Below are 22883 nucleotides of genomic sequence, written 5' to 3'. Positions count from 1 at the left end.
CAGATGCATCAAAAGAGGAAAATGGTAAAACTGGAAAAGCAGTTTATATTCTGAAACAAAAAGTTATCATGAAAGAAACAACAGATAATCTATCAATGTTTTCAGCAGAAATGTTGGCAGTTATTTTGGCATTGCAGTGGCTGCTGGAGGTGAAGTCCAGTAAGGCTGATATATGTTCAGATTCAATGTCTTGTTTAATCAGAATTATAAGTGAAAAATCTGATAGTCATCAAGTTCTTCTGGATGAAGTTCATTATTTGATATATGGTATAAAGCAAAAACCAATAAATATTGTATTCACATGGATTCCAGCAGATAAAGGAATTGCAGGTCATAAAAAAGTAGATAAATTGGCTAAAGAAGCTGTTAAAGAGACAGAAGTTAATATAAAGTCCCACCAAGTACAACAGAAATTACAGTAATTATTAAAGATAAAATAAATAACATGTGGCAGGAGAGATGGAATTTAGAAGAAAGAGGAAAGAAATGACATAAAATACAGAAGGAGGTCATCATGAATAACAATAGTATAATGAATAGTAAAGAGGAAGTATGGATTAACAGGTTGAGGATTAAAATTAATAGGGAAACATCCATCAGGTGATTGTTCTTATTGCAGGGAAACAGAAAATGTTGATTTATTGTAGGAAATATATAAAGAGAGGAAAGAATTGGAAAGGATGATGGGAGGTCAGTAAATATGGATAATTTATTAGGAAAGCAGCAATCAATTGATATAATTCAAACACTTATTAAATATTTAAAAGACACTAAATTATCTGGTGGTAATGCACAAAGTTTGTAAACTGCCAAGAAACACTATAGAAGAAGAAGAAGAACCAGAGAGCGTTTGCTGAGACGAAAGCTGCTCTAACAAGACTGGAAACATCTTGGACACGTTAGAGCAACGAATGGAAGAAGCAGAAAGTAGGACCGGCTCGGCGGAAGGAGTTAGCCGGAGAAACGAGAGAGTGCTTCGGTCCTTGCTGAGACGTGAGGCTTTACTCACTAACCAATGTGATGACCCACAGAACCGTCTGCGCGGGAACCATCTAAGAATCTAGCAGGTTCTGGAGGGAGGGAAGCCAGAAACAGGACATGATCGGCTTTGTAAAGGAATGAATCAGAATCAGAACCAAGGGAAAACAATATACTTTGACTAGGACTTCTCTCCAGAGCTCCAAAAGAAGAGAGTGAGACTGCGGAGCTTCATCAAGCAACTTAAACGAAAACAGGCAAAATGTGGTTTTCCGGCACAACTCAGAATGGACTTGGGAACGAAAAGCTTCCCTCCTCTTGTGGACGCGGTACAGACGTTGGAGAGGTTGGACGTCTCGGTGCAGATGAGTGAGAGAGAGAGGATGGAAGCGGAGCCTCCAGAGAGGCCTGGACTCCGAGAGTCAACAACAGGAGACATGGAAAAGGGGACAACCTGATGCACATCTAAAAGTTTACATTGAAGACTGAGGAGAACAAAATGTTGATAAACAGAGGAACTCTGGAGGATATAAGGGATGTTTTAGGAACAATTATTAGGGGAGAAGAAGACGTTATGGAAACAGCCAATGTTACATAGTTATATAGTGACTCTGTATTTCAAATGGTTCTGATCTCACGGGTCGCCAATATCACCTGGTTACTATCGTTCTCCCAATTGGGTGGAGATCTCAGCAGGGAATTATTGCTGTTCTTTGTGATCTGGAAGCACTTAGTGCTTTTTCCCCAGAGCGACTACGGGCACACGGCGCTCTGCCTTGGTTACATCGGGGCTGGTCAGGAGGCCACCACAGATTATATGTGGTCTTAATAGAACCAGGCGGGTTGATGGGAGTCCTTGGGCTTCATGTGTTCAAACTATTTCTGTGTTACTATGTTCTTGTTCTTTGACATGTTTGTGGCCACACTGAGTGACCAACAGGAGCAGAAACACATCAGATGCAACATCCAGAATTAAGGTCAAAGGGTCAAAAAGTAGAGGTCGAGGTTGACATGATTAAAACAACTATATATTATGAGTGATTTAAATATTGTGTGTTATCATGTGAGAGGACTGGGCCATCGATAAAGAGGAAGAAAATATTAGCTGAATTAAAATGGCTTAAAAGTTCAATATCTCTATTGCAAGAGACTCATCTTAACGACTTGGAGCAGCAGAAATTAAAAAGAGAGTCGGTGGATCAAGGGTTTTTAGCCAGCTGTCCAAAAAGCAGAGGGAGGGGCAATTTTATTATAGAAATAGTTCAAATTACTGTTAATGGCAAGAATACAAAGTGTAGACTGAAAAAAGTTCAGACAGAAAAAAAACTTTTCAAACTTTCACTCTTTTCTACATAAATCATCCAAATCAAAGCAGCAAAATATTTCCTGTTTATTTTTCTAAAACATCTTCAAGGATTTCCAGCTAAGTTTGTAGAGAAACTAAAAAAACATCATAAATCTCATTTTATTTGTTTAGCAAATATTTTAAAGAGAGAAAAAACTTTTCTCCTCACTGAATTATTGCAAACTAGAAATCCCTCTAACTGAACTACAATAGTTTTAATATTCATCCTAAATTAATTAGTTTTATTAGTTTGTAGTTTCTTTCATTTCTAACAATGTTTCTTATAAGGACACAGATTGTTGCTGCTTTAATTTGGATAGATAGAAATCCTAGATAGTTCCTTCTTTGTCTAAGAAAAACTTTGTTGACTGGGAAAAAGAAATATAGTTTGAAGAATTGTTTAATAACAGATTTTCTGTTATTATGTTATGTTAATTAAGTACACCCTCATTTTCATCAGAACATCTCTCCTTCCTCATGAAGATTTATCAACCTGCCTCTGATTTTACCTCAGAGCTTCTACTTTCTGGTTCTGTTGCTCTGAAGGAAAAAACTACAAGTCAGGTGATCTGTGACGTCATCAGTTATACAACGTCCATCACATTTACTTTCGGTTTGAATTTACCTGTTCAGGTGTGGCTCCAGTCTGTTTGTCGGGTCTCAGTTTGTTGTTTAAATTTTCTTCTTTAACTCTTTGGATCGTTTGAACAAACTGTAAGTTTGATTTGTTTATTTCTTTAACTTTTTCATTCCTTTAACTTTTTCCTGATTGTTTCTAATCTCTGATGTTTGGAGAAAAGTTTCACTTCTGATTTCAGCTGAAACTTTAATATTTGCTATTTGAAGGCTAATATACAGGATTATTAGATTATTGATGAACTGGAATCAATCAACATGATGAACAGCTGATGTTTCACTGTTTTCTTCTCCAAACTGATTCATGTTTTTATTTCCTGGTACTGAACTCTAGTCTCCACCATTAATATCAAAACAGTTTCCTGTTGCTTCCGTTCAAAATAAAATATTATTAAAATGTCTTTGATTTAGTCAGATGATTAAAGTTCATGTTTAATGGAGCAAATAATCCAATTTTAGAAATTACTAATTGTGAATTATAAGACTTGTTCAGGTTGAATCAGTGAATGTAAATGTTGCTCCATGTCTCCATCTAGTGGACTGATAGTAGAAGTGCAGCAGCTGATGGCAGCTTCCTCTGCCTCTCTGCTGTCTGACTGCATTCACCTGACACTGATATGAAGCAGAGAAGAGAGCCAATCAGAGGAGGAGCAGCTGATCTTTTTCCAGCACTAATGATGTAAAGGATGATCAGAGTTGATGTGCAGATGAATGATGTGTGTTTCCTCTGCAGGTGAAGCTAGAAAGTGTGTGAGCTGATGTGGATTCAGCAGCATGGATCAGTGTGAGGACAGAGAGGAGGGAGTCCCTCCCTCTAAACCACTCTGTGTGGGAAGATGAGAGCCAGAGCAAAGGTCAGAGGTGAGGTCACCATCTCTAACTGTCCACAGCCCTTTTCACACAGGTTCACTATATCAGGCCAGAACAGACGTGGTGATGAAGCTGCTGCTGCTCCTCTTTGCTGATTAAGTTTTAATCATCATGTTTCTGTCAGAATCCATCAGAGACGCAAACCAGAACCAGAACCAGATCCCAGCTGTGTGTCCTTTAAGAGCGACAGGTCAAAGAATTTTCTCATTCACTTTAAATCTGCTGGATCTCCACCATCAGAGAGGTGAGCTGTTTCTAATTGCTGTAATTATGGAAACTGAACCAGTAAGAACTCAGATGTTTCCAGTTATATTTCCAGAGGTTTGATCCATTATCTACAGAAATCAGCTGCTCTGTTCTCATGAAAACCTTCATATCTTTATCTCTGGATGTTGATGATGATGTTCTATTGCTTCCTGGCTCCATGTCAGACTAACAGTGGATCACATTTCCACTGGGAATACCTGGTAAAGCCATTCTGGTCCATCAGGACTTGGTTCCTGTGTGCATTGTGAGAGCAGTTCAGCAGGGAAGGAAAGCTTCATGATGTGGTTGGTGAGATCTGCTGGAACTCAACCAAACTGAGCTGATGTGGACCATCAGAGGTTCTGCTGGTTCTTAATGGGATCAGCAGGAACATTAAATCTTTACAACTACTTAGATCACCTGGTTCACTGCTCACATCCAGATATCACTTCATGGACCTTTACCTTCTGATTGTATCTGTGTCAACAGATACAATGTGAGCTCACTGGCTTCCAAGGATCTACTGGATCCATTTTAAAATCCTCTCTATAACATCCAGGAGAGGATCCCACATGGACACACCCACATATTTTCAGACCTCCTCCATGTCCACATCACCTCAGATCTAGTCATCAGATCCTGATGGATGTCCCACACTGTCCTGAAGACCTGTGTGGACAGAGCCTTCACTTCCACTGTCCCCAAGCTCTGGGAAACTGTCTCCACCCAGCATCAGATCTGCTGACAGTTTGGACTGTTTGAAGTCCAAGTTCAAAATCAACTTTTTAAAATGTCTACTGGTTTATTCTGGTGTTACTTTTCTTCATCTATGTAGTTAATCTTCCTCTTTCTTAAGTCTTTGTATTGTGTCTATTTTTCTGCTTTAAGGGCTTTTATTGTGAAACTTTTGATGATTTAATGTTACCTGTTGGATGAATATTTCCTGACTTCCTAATTGTTCCTGGTTCCTCCACAGAATGGACAAGCATAGCTCAGAGGTTCCCAGGGGTCCATCTGCCCAGCAGAATCAAACACAGCTGGACTCCATATTTATGGTCTGTATATGAACAACAACAACTATTTTCCATGAGTTCTGTTCAAAGTCACCTTCATGCTGCACTTTGTAGACCAGAGGACTGTCAGTCTGTCCAACATCCATCTGGTGTTTGGCTCCATGATTTCACTCTGATGTTTCCTTCATCTATTATTCTGTTCCAGGTGCTGGGGAAGACATTGTCACTTATGTGAAGAACGAGCTGAAGAAAATCCAGAAAGTTCTGAGTCCAGATTACCCAGAACATTCAGAGAGTCAGAGAGATGATGAGGTGTTGGAAGGTGATGATGAAGAACAGAAGAGGAGTAGCAGAGAGGCAGTGATGAACATCACACTGAACTTCCTGAGGAGGATGAAGCAGGAAAAGCTGGTTGACCATCTGCAGAGCAGTAAGAGGATTTCTGCAAAGATTTGATCTGCTGTTCGAAGAGATGGAATCACATTTATTAACATCATTTTGTTTAGTTACTAATTTTACTTTTTGTGTTGTTAGAACAATTTTGCTGCAGTTTGTCAACATCAACTTAAATCTGGTCTGAAGAAGAAGTTCCAGTCTGTGTTTGAGGGATTGCTAAAGCAGGAAGTCCAACCCTTCTGAACCAGATCTACACAGAGCTCTACATCACAGAGGGAGGGACTGGAGAGGTCAATGATGAACATGAGGTCAGACAGATTGAAACAGCATCAAGAAAAACACACAGACCAGAAACAACAATCAGACAAGAAGACATCTTTAAAGTCCCACCTGGAAGAGATCAACCAATCAGAACAGTGATGACAAAGGGAGTGGCTGGCATTGGGAAAACAGTCCTAACACAGAAGTTTACTCTGGACTGGCTGAAGACAAGCCCACCAGAACATCCAGTTCATATTTCCATTCACCTTCAGAGAGCTGAATGTGCTGAAAGAGAAAAAGTTCAGCTTGGTGGAACTTGTTCATCATTTCTTTACTGAAACCAAAGAAATCTGCAGCTTTGAACACTTCCAGGTTCTGTTCATCTTTGATGGCTTGGATGAGAGTCGACTTCCACTGGACTTCCACAACAAGGAGATCCTGACTGATGCTACAGAGTCCACCTCAGTGGATGTTCTGCTGACAAACCTCATCAGGGGGAAACTGCTTCCCTCTGCTCTCCTCTGGATAACCACACGACCTGCAGCAGCCAATCAGATCCCTCCTCAGTGTGTTGGCATGGTGACAGAGGTCAGAGGGTTCAATGACCCTCAGAAGGAGGAGTACTTCAGGAAGAGATTCAGAGATGAGGAACAGGCCAGCAGGATCATCTCCCACATGAAGACATCACGAAGCCTCCACATCATGTGCCCACATCCCAGTCTTCTGCTGGATCACTGCTACAGTTCTGGAGGATGTGTTGGAGACCAGAGAGGGAGGAGAGCTGCCCAGAACCCTAACTGACATGTACATCCACTTCCTGGTGGTTCAGATCAAAGTGAAGAAGGTCAAGTATGATGGAGGAGCTGAAACGGATCCACACTGGAGTCCAGAGAGCAGGAAGATGATTGAGTCTCTGGGAAAACTGGCTTTTGATCAGCTGCAGAAAGGAAACCTGATCTTCTATGAATCAGACTGACAGAGTGTGGCATTGAATCAGAGCAGCCTCAGTGTACTCAGGAGTGTTCACACAGATCTTTAAAGAGGAGAGAGGTCTGTACCAGGACAAGGTGTTCTGCTTCGTCCATCTGAGTGTTCAGGAGTTTCATGGCTGCTCTTCATGTTCATCTGACCTTCATCAACTCTGGTGTCAACTTAATGAAAGAAACACAAATATCTACGACATCTTCATTACCTAATAAATCTGACTTAAAATCTCTCCATCAGAGAGCTGTTGACCAGGCCTTACAGAGTCCAAATGGACACTGGACTTGTTCCTTCGCTTCCTTCTGGGACTTTCACTGCAGGCCAATCAGAGACTCCTACAAGGTCTGCTGACAAAGACAGGAAGTAGCTCACAGACCAATCAGGAAACAGTTCAGTACATCAAGGAGAAGATCAATGAGAATGTGTCTGCAGAGAAAAGCATCAATCTGTTCCACTGTCTGAATGAACTGAATGATCGTTCTCTAGTGGAGGTGATCAACAGTCTCTGAGTTCAGGAAGTCTCTCCACATATAAATTGTCTCCTGCTCAGTGGTCAGCTCTGGGTTCATCTTAGTGTCATCAGGAAAAGATCTGGATGTGTTGACCTGAAGAAATACTCTGCTTCAGAGGAGGTTCTTCTGAGGCTGCTGCCAGTGGTTAAAGCCTCCAACAAAGCTCTGTAAGCAAACAGACTGTTACTGTAGTTATTGACAGACAGAAATCTGTTAAGTATGAGGGAAATATTCATGTTTCAATGTTTCTTCAAAGTGTCCCATTGGGGGAGGGGGGGGGGCAAAAAAAAAAAACAGACTTCCTTCAGCAGCTGGATATAGTGTACATATCAAAGCAGCAAAACTCTGCATTGTTAAAAATGAAATAGGAATTTTGTGGAATTTTAAGATGCTCTTTCCAACCTCATTGTGCCTGTAGTTCAGTCCTTTAAGGCTGGAGGTCCAACTATAGACTGAACCAGTTCACAACTAATGCAAAGGTTGTGTAAAATAAGATTGATCCTTCTCTGTCCAAACAAACATTGTTGATTTGAAACAACATCAATTTTGTAGAATTGTTTAATAACAGATTTCCTCCCTGTCTCCTCAGACTGAGTGGCTGTAACCTCTCAGAGAGAAGCTGTGAAGTTCTGTCCTCAGTTCTCAGCTCCCAGTCCTCCAGTCTCAGAGAACTGGACCTGAGTAACAACAACCTGCAGGATTCAGGAGTGAAGCTTCTCTCTGCTGGACTGAAGAGTCCAAACTGCAACCTGGAAACTCTCAGGTAACTCTGGACTCTTGACAAATTGCTGCATCTTAGGTGCAAAAAGAAGCATAATTACAGATCCCAGCAGTGTTGGTTGGCTTTCTTATTTATTCCACATGTTACAATCCATCCATCCATCCATCCATCCATCCATCCATCCATCCATCCATCCATCCAAGGTCTGAATGATGGATGGATGGATGGATGGATGGATGGATGGATGGATGGATGGATGGATATCCATCCATCCGTTCAGACCTGGTTTCTACCTCAATGTTCTCATTTTCTCATCATGTGATGAATTGTGTGTCTGCAGCTTATCAGGCTGTTTGGTCTCAGAGGAAGGCTGTGCTTCTCTGGCTTCAGCTCTGACCTCCAACCCCTCCCATCTGAAAGAGTTGGACCTGAGCTACAATCATCCAGGAGACTCAGGATTGAAGCTGCTGTCGGCTGGACTGAAGGATCCACACTGGAGACTGGAAGCTCTCAGGTATGGAGGAACCTGCTGCAGGAGCAGAGAAGGTCTGATAGAGGAGGAAGAGGGAGAAATGTCTTTAGTCAGTCTGCTGGGAAACATTTAGTTTGAAGCTGAATGTTTAATTTGATCATTAAATATTTAGATGCCTCATCTGGAGGCAGAGATCATCACCCAGTTTTCTGGAATATTCTCCAGACTAAGAACGGCTCACAAGGAAAATTAAAGAGTGGGATGGTTTAATAGTTTAATAGGGACTCTGACTAAATTAATAACAGAAGTTCAGTTAGATTTCCATGATGATCTACTGATGGCAGAAAGACTTTAAAACAATATTTGATGGAGCTCCAGACCAATCAGCCCCAAGAAGCAAAGATGAGAAGAAAAGTAACTCCATGTTGGTCAGATGGATGTTTAAAGTTCTGGGAGAGAAAAATAAATAACTTTAGATGTTAAACAAAACTCACAACTTTCAGGATTTAATCAAATATAAATGACATAAAAAGTGAAGAAAAGAATTCATGAGGCAAAGAAAGAAAGTGAAAAATTTTAACAGTTTCATCCATTTAGTAGTTTTATCTCCACCAGGGGGCGACATCTGGAAAATGATCAAAGAATGAAAGGAATCAGGAGAGAATGGAAATCCCTTGTTTTCCAGAGGAAATGAAGAATTGCAGTGAATGATTGTGAAAAAGTAGATTTGTTCTCTGTTGACTGGTAGAAATTAAAAAACAATAATAAAACCTTTTAGACAGATCCAAGAAAAGACTAATGTGTTCAGGTTTTCAGTACTTGGAAAAGCTTTTGGGAATGTTCAATAAAGTTTGGGAAAAATTCCCAACATGTTGGAAAAAGTAAGAAAGTACTGGCTTTTAAAAATACTTAAAGACCCTGCATGTGACGTAATAAGAGAAAGAATCAGATTTACATTTACAGTCATATCCAGTAAATTAGAATATGGTTCCCATGAGGCTAGTTTGTCAGATTTAAAACAAATAAAGCAGATATTGAACATATTTTTCATTAGACCCACATTTCTTCATTAATTGTTTTTATTGGTCTTTAATCTGATCAGAAATGGTTTCATGAGCTGTAAGCAATAAATCATCATCATTAACAAATAAAAGCTTTAAAACAGTTTGTGGGGAATTAATCTGTATGATGTGTTTAACTTGTGAGCCAAGTTATTGAAATACTTTTCATAAATATTGTAATTTATTGAAAATGACTGTAGTTAAGGATGCTAGAGAGACGCAGGTCATCCTGAAATTCTGATGCATAGAATCACAAATTTAATCTAAACTGTCACAGAGAGAAAACACAATAAAACATGATTTATCTGCAATTTGTTCATTAAATGGCTCATTACTAATGTATTCAAATTAAATATGATCGGTACATTTAATGATATTGTATTAGCCATGACATAATACATTCAGTAAGTACTTTTACTTTTAATACTTTAAGTATTTATAAAAGCCAGTACTTTATTACTTTCACTGCAGTAAAAATGTTAATGTGGTTCTTATGCTAGAGATCAAATCTTTGATTCTTGTTGAATCTTTGTTGAATGTGATGCAGCTTCTCCTTTTTAATGTTTGTATTTCTGGATATTACAGTGAGGCCACAGCAGGTTTTCAGCAGCAGGGCTGTTTAGTGTTTCATTCCTTCATCTGTGTGTGGGAGTGTGGATGGATCAGGTATTCAGGTGTTGATCAGAGTTTAGATTGATTGTATTTTAATGCTGATTATTAAATCAGGTGGAGCTTCCAGAAATGTTTCCTTAGTTTCCTGATGTCCTTTTAGGCTTCAGTGAGTTTCTTCAGGTTGTTACTGAGGGATTTCCTTTCTCCTCTCTGTTGGAGCTTTTCCTGTGTTTGGAGAAATGAGTTGTGCTGCAGCAGCACCAACTGTCCTTCCTACATCCACTGCAGTTTGCAATCCAGATGTTGGCCTGTTCCTGTCTCAGTGGAGGACAATGTGTGTCTGAGAGACATGTAATGTCCATGTTTGCTGCTGAAAGAGACTGATGGTCTGACCCCCCCTCCTCCTTTCAGGGTGGAGCCTGCTGGAGGCCGATTCTTGACTCCAGGTCTGAGGAAATGTAAGTGTGTTTTCATCTGATTCATGACAACAAAGCAGCTCACATTCAACCATCTTCAAACTGTCACATCACTCATTCAGGAGTCAAAGTGTCAATAAATGATCAATAACTGCAGCTGGATTGTGTTTGTTCTCTATCAGATTCCTGTCAACTCACCATCGACACAAACACAGTGAACAGAAAACTTAAACTGTCTGAAGACAACAGGAAGGTGACATATGTGGAGGATCTTCAGTCATATCCTGATCATCCAGACAGATATGATAACTGTCCTCAGCTGCTGTGTAGAACTGGTCTGACTGGTCGCTGTTACTGGGAGGTCGAGTGGAAAGGAGATGTTTTTATATCAGTGAGTTACAGAAGAATCAGGAGGAAAGGCGACAGTGCAGACTGTGTGTTGGATGGAATGATCATTCCTGGAGTCTGAGCTGCTCTGATATTGATGGTTACTCTGTCTGTCACAATAACAGAGAAACTCGTCTCTCCTTCTCCTCTGACTCTAACAGAATAGCAGTGTATGTGGACTGTCCTGCTGGCATTCTGTCCTTCTACAGAGTCTCTCTGACTCACTGATCCTCCTCCACACCTTCAACACCACATTCACTGAACCTCTGATTCCTGGATTTCGATTCTGGTGGCCCAGTTCTGGTTCCTCAGTGTTTCTGAACTGATTTGAGTTTTTCCTCCTGTCAGAGAAACTCTCTCACTGTTGAACAGATAGTTCAGTCTCTACAATCTATTTCTTGGTGAATCGATTCTGATTGAGTCCTTGGAAACTTTTTCTTCTTCCAGTCTGTTGGAGAAATTGTGATATAATTAATCAAATATTTGTTATTTCATTGATCTTTACAATGTATCTTTATTTTATGCTTTCCTTTAAGTTAATCTCATTATAGGATTAAGAATGTTTCTATGTTGTTGATTTACTCTGATCATTAAGCAGAGATAGTGTTTTCCTGAAGGGTTATTTCTGGTGAAGTGCTCTGTTTTGTTGAGTTGCTGGAATGCTGTAAAACTGTTACTGTGAAGATTTACTACCATATGTGTACGGAACGAGATTATCACGTGCAAGATAATTGTGTTGCATAGAAGGAGTGGCAAACACAATACACATTCTCAAGGTACTGTCTTTGCATTTCCTGAGATTGCAGTTGTTTGTTGTCTCTCTGGGGTCGTAAAGTTCAGGTCTTGAGACTCTGGATTGTATGCAAACGACCCATTCTTCCTACCAGGCTGGGTGTCGCTCTGGCCATCCGTCTCCGAGGTGACAGACTCCTTGATTCAAAGATAAAAGAAATACAGATCCCAGAGGGATTGTAGTCTCCTGGTCTTGAGTATTTGACTTAGTTAGGAAATAAGAACTGGCACTGTAGCTGTGTGATGAATTGTTTTCCCCTTTCTTTAGAGCTACAGTGTCCTTGTGATTAGGGATCCTGAAAACAATAAAAAGAGAGGAGCAGACAAATGTGTTTCAGAGCGGTAGGAGATTGTAACTGAAGCACATCTCTGTCCGTTCTCCTCGCGAGTAAGAAAGAATAACTGACTCTTGTCTTTTCTGTTTTTGTTTAAGTATGTTCAACAGGTGTTAACCCTAACACAGTTCTTTAAAGATGGAAGCTGGGATTATTCCCGGATTATTCCAGGATTATCTCTTTGTTTCCAGTCAAAGCTTCACACTGAATATCAAGATGTTGTTTTTCTTATTTTTTTATTTCATTCATCAGATTTCATTGAAATATTGATCAGTTTTTCTCAATCTGATCATTTTCTGTTTCTATCGGCTCCTATTTTTCTCAACATGTATGTGTATGTATATATATATATATATATATATATATATATATATATATATATATATATATATATATATATATATGTTCTCTCGCCCATTTCCGTCTTGTTCCAGTAGCCCATTTGTCATCAAGGTGCTCTGGTTCCCCAACAACTGACGCAGACCTTGTTTGGCCGGGCGACGTCTGAGCCGGCATGTTATGCAACTTAGTATCTCTCATGGTATGAGATACCCTGCTGGAATAATTAGCTGGCCAAAGGAGGAGATAAAAGCCACAGATATTAAGACTAGAAAGCTACTAACCATGCATGGAGGGTTCCATCCCAAATCCAGCACCCTGAGACTGTACACGAGCCGCAAGGAAGGAGGCAGAGGACTAGTGAGTGTGAGAACCACTGTCCAGGACGAAACAACTAAGATCCATAAATACATCAGGGACAAAGCCTCAACAGACAATGTGCTCAGTGAATGTCTCAGACAACAGGGAACGGAGGTTGAGGTGCCAGAGATACCATCATGGGAGGACAAGCCCCTACATGGGATGTACCACCAGCAAATAACCCAAGTGGCTGATATCAGTAAATCCTACCAATGGCTGGAAAAAGCTGGACTCAAGGACAGCACAGAGGCCCTCATCCTGGCCGCCCAGGAACAGGCCCTAAACACCAGAGCAATAGAGGCCCAGATCTACCACACCAGACAAGACCCAAGGTGTAGGTTGTGCAAGGAGGCCCCTGAGACAGTCCAGCACATCACAGCAGGGTGCAAGATACTGGCAGGGAAAGCGTACATGGAGCGACATAACCAAGTGGCAGGTATAGTGTACAGAAACATCTGTGCAGAATATGGACTGGAAACCCCAAGATCAAAGTGGGAAACACCCCCAAAGGTGGTGGAGAACGCCAGAGCTAAGATCCTGTGGGACTTCCAGATCCAGACAGACAGAATGGTAATGGCGAACCAACCAGACATTGTCGTAGTGGATAAACAACAGAGGAAAGCCGTTGTGGTAGATGTAGCAATACCAAGTGATTGCAACATCAGGAAAAAGGAGCACGAGAAACTGGAGAAATACCAGGGCCTCAGGGAAGAACTGGAGAGGGCCTGGAAGGTGAAGACCACAGTGGTGCCTGTGGTCATCGGGGCCCTCGGGGCAGTAACCCCCAAACTGGAGCAGTGGCTACAACAGATCCCAGGAACAACATCAGACATCTCAGTCCAGAAATGTGCAGTCCTTGGCACAGCCAAGATACTGCAGAACCCTCAAGCTCCCAGGCCTCTGGTAGAGGACCGAGCTCAGAGGATAAGAACCACCCGCGGTGGGTGAGAAGGGATTTTTTTTATATACTTATAAAGGCTGCATCAAACAAGTACCCTTCGTGTTGCTCTGTACCCGTGAAGTTGCTCCCAGTCTCAAAAAGGTTGGTGACCCCTGATGTAAACTATCAGCTTTTAGGCATAAAATGCTAATGCTCCGTAATGCGAGCTACCAGCATTGGAGCCCAAAACACTGATGCTCCATTAAAGAAGCTGTCAGCTTTCAGGGACAAAAAATTGATGCTTCATAATATTTGTGATTATGTGAAAGAATACATGGTTCCAAGCATTTGCGCTGTCATTCTTGGCACAAAGTCCTCTTCACAGCTGTTATTTTGTTGTGTACAAAATATTTCACAGCTTTCCAATTTCTCCCATTATCCCTTAGGATCTGATTGTCGTTCAAGCATCTCTCACAGTCTGCTTTCCCAGGGATCTTCATTTCTTTTAAGGAGTCCTTGAAATGGTGAATGAGAATCTTTTTTTCTGCCTCCGTCCATTGCCGTTTGGATTTGCCTGTAAGAAAATGAGAGAAAAGAATGAATAAATTGATTATAAAAATCACCAACACCAAATTTAGGAAATAAAAGTCAAGTTTTTTTGCAGACAGGATATTATGGAAAGGACTGAATAAACATACCTTTTTGACTTCATGGACATGATGCCTTTTTCCTGCCCTCAGTCGCTTTGGATGATGGTCTCACTTTGCCGTGATCAACCTTGGAAGTTTCTGAAAAAATATATGTGGCAATGAAAAGTTTACATCAGATTAAAACAATATAATTTAAAAACTTCATTAAGTGCAGATGTTTTCCTTTACCACAGGAGTGGGAAAATTTACCTTTTTGACTGTTGTTAACCGTTCCCTTAGTTTGAAAGTCTGCATCGGAGTCACTGGAGTCCGCAGCTGTAACAAAATGTTTTCAAAAAATATTTAAACACATTTATTTTTTGCTAACAAATTGCATTATTTAATTCAAAAGAGACATATTTTAAATCCTTTACTTACAGTTGATGTCTGGTGTAATCTCTTCTAGGGATTTCCCTTTAAATTTGCTCATCCCACCTTGGAGAGCAAAAAGAAGTTTGCTGACTTTTGCCAGTTGGAGTGTTTCTTCAGGCAGTCTGTAAAATTCCCTGTGGGTTTCCATGTCATGGCCCATAAATGTTGCCAGCTGGTCTAGTTTATGGTTTTGTAGGTTAAGAGTTGTGAAACTGTAGCTACATGCTTCCGTAGTTTGCTTGACGTGAGATTCTGTGGTTGTTGAGCTCCACAGCTTTCTGCAAACCGTTTTAAGCAGTCACATCCACAAATGCTCTCTTGGGATCCAAAAAATAGAAGAGCAAAAATGTAGGGATTGGTGGAGGAGATTCCAGCCTCTTCTCTCGTTTTAATCAGAAGATCCACAGACTCTTTTATATTTGTTGGGAACAGCACACGCACTTTGCAGCCCGTCTTTCCCCGTATCTCTACTCTGGTGAGATTCTCACAAAGTTTTTTTTCAAATGCTGAAAGGCTCTCCAAACTTTATCGTACTTACAGTGTGTGCTCCTTTCTAAATATGTTCGGAGTTCCATTCTTGAGACTTCTCCTTCACGACGGTGATTGAACAGTATTAGCTGTGTCAGAGTGACTTGAGAGAGTTGACTCCATGAATGTTGTGTTGGCTGATCATTGAGATTTCTTTTGTGGACTATCTCAAGGTTTCTCAGATGGTCCTGGAGCTTTTTGATGTCTTCTGACAAAGGCAGTATTTGTGGCGTATTCCATTTCTTCTGATACAGTGTTTTCAGGGCATTAGATGACACATGTGTTGACCATTCCAGTTCAATTAACTCGACAAATTGCTGTGCTTTTGATTTTAAATCAAGATTCTCTTGACGCAGCGCCTCTCCTTGCAAAATACATGACACTTTCACAAGAGAATGCCTCAGTTTCAGTGCAGTTGAGGGCACTGTGAACCTGTTGGAAACTGCATTAAAGCCAGTCACCTGTTTTACAGTCTCGAGGACTGTGTTGAATTTTCCTGGACAGATCAAGTATTTCAAAAAGACAATGTCTTTGTCAATATTTCTTGCTGTCAGAACAAGTCTGGCAAGTTCCCTCATCTTATTTCTGATGTCTGCTCGATGCGGTCCAACTTCTCCATTTTTGAGGAACATTCTCTCACCCAGTGAAATAATAAGGGAGTCAGCCTTTAATAATTGAGTTACATTGTCATAGTTCATTTCCTGGAGAACCGTCTGAAGTCCAGTGGAAATCACAGTGTTCGTGGGCAGCAACATGGAAGAACTTGCCTGAACATTTCTTGTGGCAATGTCTTCTTTTGAGCGAAGTTTGCAGTGCTTATGATGTCTCCAGAGATCTGATTTGACATACATAGCAAAGCAAAACTTGCAAGGAAAGTAGTCGGATGCAGCTGCTGGATATGTTGCTTGCCGTTTTGGAATGATTTGTCCTTTTCCAGACTTTGTAACAGAACAATTGGGTTGGAAGTTTCCCATGTTTCTTATTTTACTAAAAAGCAAGGACTGCTTTTTTGATCCTTGCTTTTGTGCAAGCGTCTTGGCCACATCAGGTTTGTCTGAGTGCCTCTGTTTTAAATGTCTTGTTATTTTTGAGTAAAGCTTCTCACAGTAAAGACAACAGTTTTTCTTGTCATACACACATGTGCAGTATTGGATGACATTTTAAATATGATGTCAGTTGTCGAAGGTGGTTTTCTGTGGGGTACTTCAGTTGCACTTTCTTCTCCCCCTGGTGGTTGGTCATCATCCTCTGACATTTCCTGAGAAAGGGAACCTTGTTCTTGAGTAATTAAACCCTTTCTTACCTTTCCACAATCAGAAAATTCCTCTTCTGTTGTCGGAGATGAAGGCAGCAGGTTACTGGGAGCAGTGTCAGCAAGATCTGTAACCATACTCTGGTTGTTTGTGCCATCAGAGGATTCAACACTGAAATTTGTTGAATGGGATCCATCCTGTATGTAATGATAACAAAAAGTAGTGAATAAATGTCTATATCAAGTAACAATAAATATATTTTGTGGAATACAAAGTAAGACAAAATCTCCACTGTGGAAAGATCTGTAGTCTCTTATATGAAATGATCATTGTATTGCTCTACCCTAAAGTAATTAAAATAATTGCTTACTTTATTTTGATTCTCAGACCCAGTGTTGTTTGTGATTTCAGTATATTCTACCTGATGTGTCAAACCTGTAAACAAAGTTAATCAGTTTTGATGAGTTAAATAGTATTTTTAGCCCATAGCATTATATGGCATATTTAAAGCAATGGTACTCACACATGAATGCCTGAAGGGCTTCTTCAATGGTGGGACGATCTTTAAGTGATGTACTCAGCATCCGGGAAATCATATTTGTTTGGCTGCTCCATTTTTCATCACATAGAAGAGTGAATTTTCCCATTCTGACATTTTCAAATATCTGAAAGGGTTTCTCAAAGTATGGTGTTGTGGTTTGAAAGGGATGTTGGCCATCTGTCAGGATGTAATGCAACAAGCATCCCGCAACCTAAAATTACAGATTACATTAAAACAATGTTCTGTAGCAGTCACAATAATAACCTTTCTTTAATAAACTGTTGAAAATGTACTTGCCAAACAATGCATAGTGAAAAATGATAAGCAAAAAACAAACATCATATGCAGTTTTTGTCATATTTGAAGCAACACGCCTGACCCACATGCAGGCGCACAAACGAGGAGAAGCGATTTGGAAAAATGAAATAAGTTTATTGGAACAAAAATAAATAGAAATTCTGTGATGTGTCTCGGAGGGGGGTCTTGGGTGAGGGTCGTCTCCGTGCTAAATACGGTGAGAGATGAGGTAAGTGAAATAATACGGAAAAAATCAACAGAGTACAGGAACGGGCTTACTGGTATGGATGTGGTCTCCGCTGGGAGGAGGGGGGGAGTGACTGACAGGTGGAGGGGTCCGGTCCAGATCCGAGGGTTGGCGTCAGATGGGTTTGCCGTTGGAGGGCAGGCAGGTAAAGAGCGGGTCTCGGCCAGTCTCGGCAGTTCTTGGATCAGGCTTCACGGTCTCAGGAAGAACTTCTCCGCGGCTCCGCGGGAGATAATCCTGTGAGAGAGAAATTTCAGAATAGTCTCTAGTTGCTTGCAAACACGCACAACAACACCGACACCAGGTTCAGAGGGGGCTCTGAGTACCATTGAAGGATAACACTCAAGCTGGAGAACCGCCTGCCCGCTCTTCTTATGCTGGCTGCGATGATGCGATTACGCACAGGTGCGCGGGATCCACCCTCCAACGACTGCCACCCTCTGGCTCCATCTGGTGGGAAAGAAAAGGTTCCCCACCCAGCCTAACTCCAACACCCGACAGTTTTATTAGTATTTCAATGTCAACATACCTGGACTTCTGACCCTTCTTGTATTTGTGTTCCATAGCATACTCATAACTTATCCAGGATACAGTTACAACCATGTTGGAAAATGTGGTGCTTTGTGCTGGATCCAGTTTGCTTGCCCCAAAGTCTCCAATATATATCTTATTGTTTATATCTGTAGACAAATAAAATATAATTTGTCATAAAATTATCACAACATAATCTTATCAAAGTGTGCACTTTTGTTTTACACACACACACACACACACACACACAGACACACACACACACACACACACACACACACACACACACACACACACACACACACACATATATACACCTTTCTATGTGTTTCAATATGTGTGTAAATTAAAACAATAATAATAATAATGATAATACAAACATTTAAATAACTTAAAAACAACATACTATGTAGGAGAAACCATAAAATACACAGTACAGTACAATTTGCCCATTCAGCTTAATTCACCAAACAGGATGTTTTCAGGCTTCAGATCCATGTGCAAAATTCCATGCGAGTTGAGTTCCTGAAGTCCAAGCAATAACTCCTCGCAGATTTTCAATCTCCACTGGTCAGTCAGGTTTTGTCGTTCCGGAAAATCCTTATTCTCGATCAAGTCCTTGAGATTATACTCACAAAGAGGGGAGAGAAAATAGACAAAGTCTGAGTCTTCCAACACAGCAAGGAGCTGCAACAAATGTTTCATCTGTAATTTTTCTGAACATAAAAAGTTTGGAATTTTCAATTCGTTTTTGGCAACATGTTTGACAACTCTCTTCACTGCGACAGCACGGTCAGACAAGAGTCCTAAAAAGACTTCTGCTCCATTGCATCCATTTTAATCTTAGTGTTCAGATTGTAGACAAGGTCATCAATTTTTTTCACGTCAGGCTCAGTCTGCAGATTTTCCAGAGAGCTCTTCCACCGGGATTCCTTTAATGTTGAGCAAAAAAAATCTCAATTAGTTGATAGAAAACCAATTAAATACATAGAACAAGCATGTAATATACTAGAAAAATTATAGAATTTCTCCAGTGAATGTAGATGAAGAATGAAACTGCCACACATCTTTACCTTCTTTTCCATCTGCTCTTCCCAGATGATGAAGCGGGCTTCTAAAACAAATTACAATTACAGCATTAAATGAATTATGCAGGATTAAAACAATGGTTTGTTTAATCATGGACAGTATTTTGAAATTTTACTTTGAATTTTGAGTTTTCAGATGTTTAAAGGAATTTGTGAAGGTTTATATAGCACAAAAATCAAATATGAAGATATAATCGCTAAGATTTATGTTATTTGGGAAAACATGCTTTGAAGAAAATATAAATATATGTAAATAAAAGTTACATACCTGTCGCCATTCACAGTTAGGATCACCATAATCAAAGACCACTTCTTCCCCTGCATGTATTTTTGTGATAGCAAATGGACAGAGATGCATTTTTTTTTTTGCTCATCCAACACGTGTTGATCACAAAGGCACAAACACAAATTAATTTCAGTCTGTTTTTTTTTTTTAATGAAACAGATAATAAATTAACAAAGAGTGACTTCTGACTATGATACTTACAATTTTAATTTTGCTGTTTGGTTTGACATGGTCATCATTCATGAATCTTCCAAGTCTTGCTGTATCTTTACTGCCGTCAATGCTATAAAAAAATGAATAAATAGACAAAATTATACTTTTTCCTGGACTTAGACTCATAGTTTGGAGGTTTATTTGAACTTACCAGTGGGTTTGTCCTTGGAATTTGTTAAAATACAAAAATGCTGCATCCACTTCTGAATACTGTTCAAACAGTTTCTCTCCCTCAGAGCCAGTGATGTGTCTTCCAACATATTCCAGCAAGAATTCTCCTGGCTCGATGTTTCTGGTAGCAAAAACCTCGCCGCGCCCCATCCTCATCCTCCACCACCTCCACTGAGTTCTGATGGGTCGGTTCAGATCCTCTCTGGAGATCAGACACCAGAACAGAGGCGGATCAGAACCAAAGCCAGCAGCTCTGCTGAAGCTCAGGAGAACTCTGAGTCCAGATGTGGACCCTGGTCTCCTCCAGAACCTCTTCTGTTCTGCTGTGGAGGAACTGTGTGGCTCCAGTTCTGCAGCAGGACCTTCTCAGCTGCAGCAGAAGAAGAAAGGACTTCCTGTGTTCAGGTTGGATAGAAACCTGGATATTTTCTAGCTTGTGGTTCTGCTTCCAGCGTAGATGTTCTCCAGGGTTCTGATCTGGATCTAGTGGACTGTAGAGCTCATCAGGTTTCCTCTCATCCACTTTGAGATCTTCAGCCTCCTTTAGATTCAACCTGAAGCTTCTTCTGACAGATTAGCTGCAGCTGATATTTAGCATGATGTTTATTATTCTAGCCTCAGTTTTCTGTTCTTCATGTGACTCCACTGAATCCAACTCTGATGTCGTCCACTTCACAAGTGATGAAGATCCATTTTTCTTTCACTTCCTGCTGATTTCTTTCCAAAGCTCCATTTTTCCAGGAGGATCTTCAATGTTCTCTTTAGATGATGAAGGAACTCAGACTGACTCCACCCAGCTGGTGTTCCAGGTGAGCAGAAACAAACAAACCCTAAAGTCATTCATAATGAAACCTTAGAACTGGTTCTGGTTCTGATCACTTTTGACCGTCTCTGACATGCAGCTCTGGAAGAAAAGAAGAGGCCACTGCACTGAAGCTCATTGAAAACCTCCTGGTTATTCAGCAAATATTGATTTCTGATCTCTTCCTGAGTTCATATATTAGTATTGTTTCTAAATCAACTTGTTTTCTTTGCATTATTTGAGGTCTGAAGATCTTTTTCCTTATTTTCACCATTTCTCATTTTCTGCTAATAAATTAAAATGAAATGTTGTCAGTAGTTCTTAAAATAAAAGAACAAAGTTCATTTTACTCAAAGAGTTCAGTTGGTTCCAAGTTAAAAAGGTTCTGGTTCCATTGGTGTTGAACAGAACCTGGATCAGCAGAATAACAGCAGATCCAGTTTTATGAGAAGTGATCCTGTCTTCAGGCGTCAACATAATAACTTTCCTCTGTCTCCCACTCAGTCAGACCAGTCCTGACTTGTTTCTCCTCTGAAGGAGAAACAAGTCAGGACTGGAAAATTTAAACTGAAAGTTTAAACTAACCTGTTTATTTGTGGCACCAGTCTGGATTTACCGTGGTTCTGTTGGGTCTCAGCTTGTTGTTCAGATTTTCTTCATCAATTCTTTGGATCATTTGAACAAACTGTAAGTTTGCTTTGTTTCCTACTTGAACTTTGTCATCAGGATATTCCTGCTTGTTTCTGCTCTGATGTTTGGACAAAATGTTCACTTCTGATTTCAGCTAAACAACTAAAATCTCTGCTGTTTGAAAGCTAATCTACAGGATTATTAGGTCATTGATAAACTGGAATCGATCAAAATGATGAACAGCTGATGTTTCACTGTTTTCCTCTCTGAAATAATTCATCATTTTAGTTCCTGAAATCAATCTCCAGACTCACCAATTGATGTCAAACACAACAGTTTCTCACTGCTTTGTTTCAAAATGACATATTATTTTTCAAATGTCTTTGATTCAGTCAGATTATTAATTAGTTGAACTTTGATGTAGCAGATAATCCACTTGTAGAGTTTAAAAATTAACTAACTAAAATACTTCCTGTTCAGGTTGAACCAGTGAATGTAAATGTTGCTCCATGTCTCCATCTAGTGGACTGATAGTAGAAGTGCAGCAGCTGATGGCAGCTTCCTCTGCCTCTCTGCTGTCTCACTGCATTCACCTGACACTGATATGAAGCAGAGAAGAAGAGCCAATCAGAGGAGGAGCAGCTGATCTTTTTCCAGCACTAATGATGTAAAGGATGATCAGAGTTGATGTGCAGATGAATGATGTGTGTTTCCTCTGCAGGTGAAGCTAGAAAGTGTGTGTGAGCTGATGTGGATTCAGCAGCATGGATCAGTGTGAGGACAGAGAGGAGGGAGTCCCTCCCTCTAAAACCACTCTGTGTGGGGAAGATGAGAGCCAGAGCAAAGGTCAGAGGTGAGGTCACCATCTCTAACTGTCCACAGCCCTTTTCACACAGCGTTCACTATATCAGGCCAGAACAGACGTGGTGATGAAGCTGCTGCTGCTCCTCTTTGCTGATTAAGTTTAATTCATCATGTTTCTGTCAGGATCCATCAGAGATTCAAACCAGAACCAGAACCAGAACCCAGCTGTGTCTCCTTTAAGAGTGACATGTCAAAGGACGAACCACCCAGCCTTAAATCTCCTGGATCTCCATCATCAGAGAGGTGAGCTGTATCTAATTGCTGTAACGATGGAAACTGAACCAGTAAGAACTCAGATGTTTCCAGTTATATTTCCAGAGGTTTGATCCATTATCTACAGAAATCAGCTGCTCTGTTCTCATGAAAACACCTTCATATCTTTATCTCTGGATGTTGATGATGATGTTCTGTTGCTTCCTGGCTCCATGTCAAACTAACAGTGGATCATATTTCCACTGGGAAATACCTGGTAAAGCCGTTCTGGTCCATCAGGACTTGGTTCCTGTGTGCATTGTGAGAGCAGTTCAGCAGGGAAGGAAAGCTTCATGATGTGGTTGGTGAGATCTGCTGGAACTCAACCAAACAGAGCTGATGTGGACCATCAGAGGTTCTGCTGGTTCTTAATGGGATCAGCAGGAACATTAAATCTTTACAACTACTTAGATCACCTGGTTCACTGCTCACCTCCAGATGAATATTTCTTCACTTCCTAATTGTTCCTGGTTCCTCCACAGAGTGGACCAGCAGAGCTCAGA

At 40.5% G+C, this 22883-nt stretch overlaps 1 protein-coding gene and 1 long non-coding RNA gene across 3 annotated transcripts; both read right to left on the bottom strand.

Annotated features, from left to right (window-relative positions):
• Positions 1-12454: 12454 nt before the first annotated feature.
• LOC129366337 (uncharacterized) lies at positions 12455-17890 on the bottom strand. 2 transcript variants are annotated; one of them, XM_055040116.1, is made up of 8 exons: positions 17870-17890; positions 17576-17780; positions 16982-17210; positions 16829-16893; positions 14684-16655; positions 14516-14581; positions 14315-14404; positions 12455-14190 (listed from the first exon to the last, which is right to left on the bottom strand). In XM_055040116.1, exon 5 carries the CDS (start codon positions 16177-16179, stop codon positions 15145-15147), a length of 1035 nt encoding a protein of 344 aa, XP_054896091.1. In that variant the 5' UTR covers positions 16180-16655; positions 16829-16893; positions 16982-17210; positions 17576-17780; positions 17870-17890; the 3' UTR covers positions 12455-14190; positions 14315-14404; positions 14516-14581; positions 14684-15144. The 2 variants fall into 2 exon arrangements, with proteins under 2 accessions (XP_054896091.1, XP_054896090.1); XM_055040115.1 differs by lacking the exon at positions 17870-17890 and having other exon boundaries at positions 17576-17832.
• Positions 17891-19661: 1771 nt separating this feature from the next.
• LOC129366347 (uncharacterized) lies at positions 19662-21694 on the bottom strand. Its single transcript, XR_008606611.1, has 3 exons — positions 21579-21694; positions 19813-20034; positions 19662-19731 (listed from the first exon to the last, which is right to left on the bottom strand). It is a non-coding gene; the product is annotated as an uncharacterized LOC129366347 (long non-coding RNA).
• Between the last annotated feature and the right edge of the window lie 1189 nt (positions 21695-22883).

This window comes from Poeciliopsis prolifica, unplaced genomic scaffold, assembly GCF_027474105.1.
Source record: "Poeciliopsis prolifica strain line A6 unplaced genomic scaffold, Auburn_PproV2 SCAFFOLD015, whole genome shotgun sequence".
NCBI lineage: Eukaryota > Metazoa > Chordata > Actinopteri > Cyprinodontiformes > Poeciliidae > Poeciliopsis > Poeciliopsis prolifica.
The sequence above is the reverse complement of the archived record's forward strand: the minus strand, read 5'-3'. Positions and strand labels throughout refer to the sequence as shown.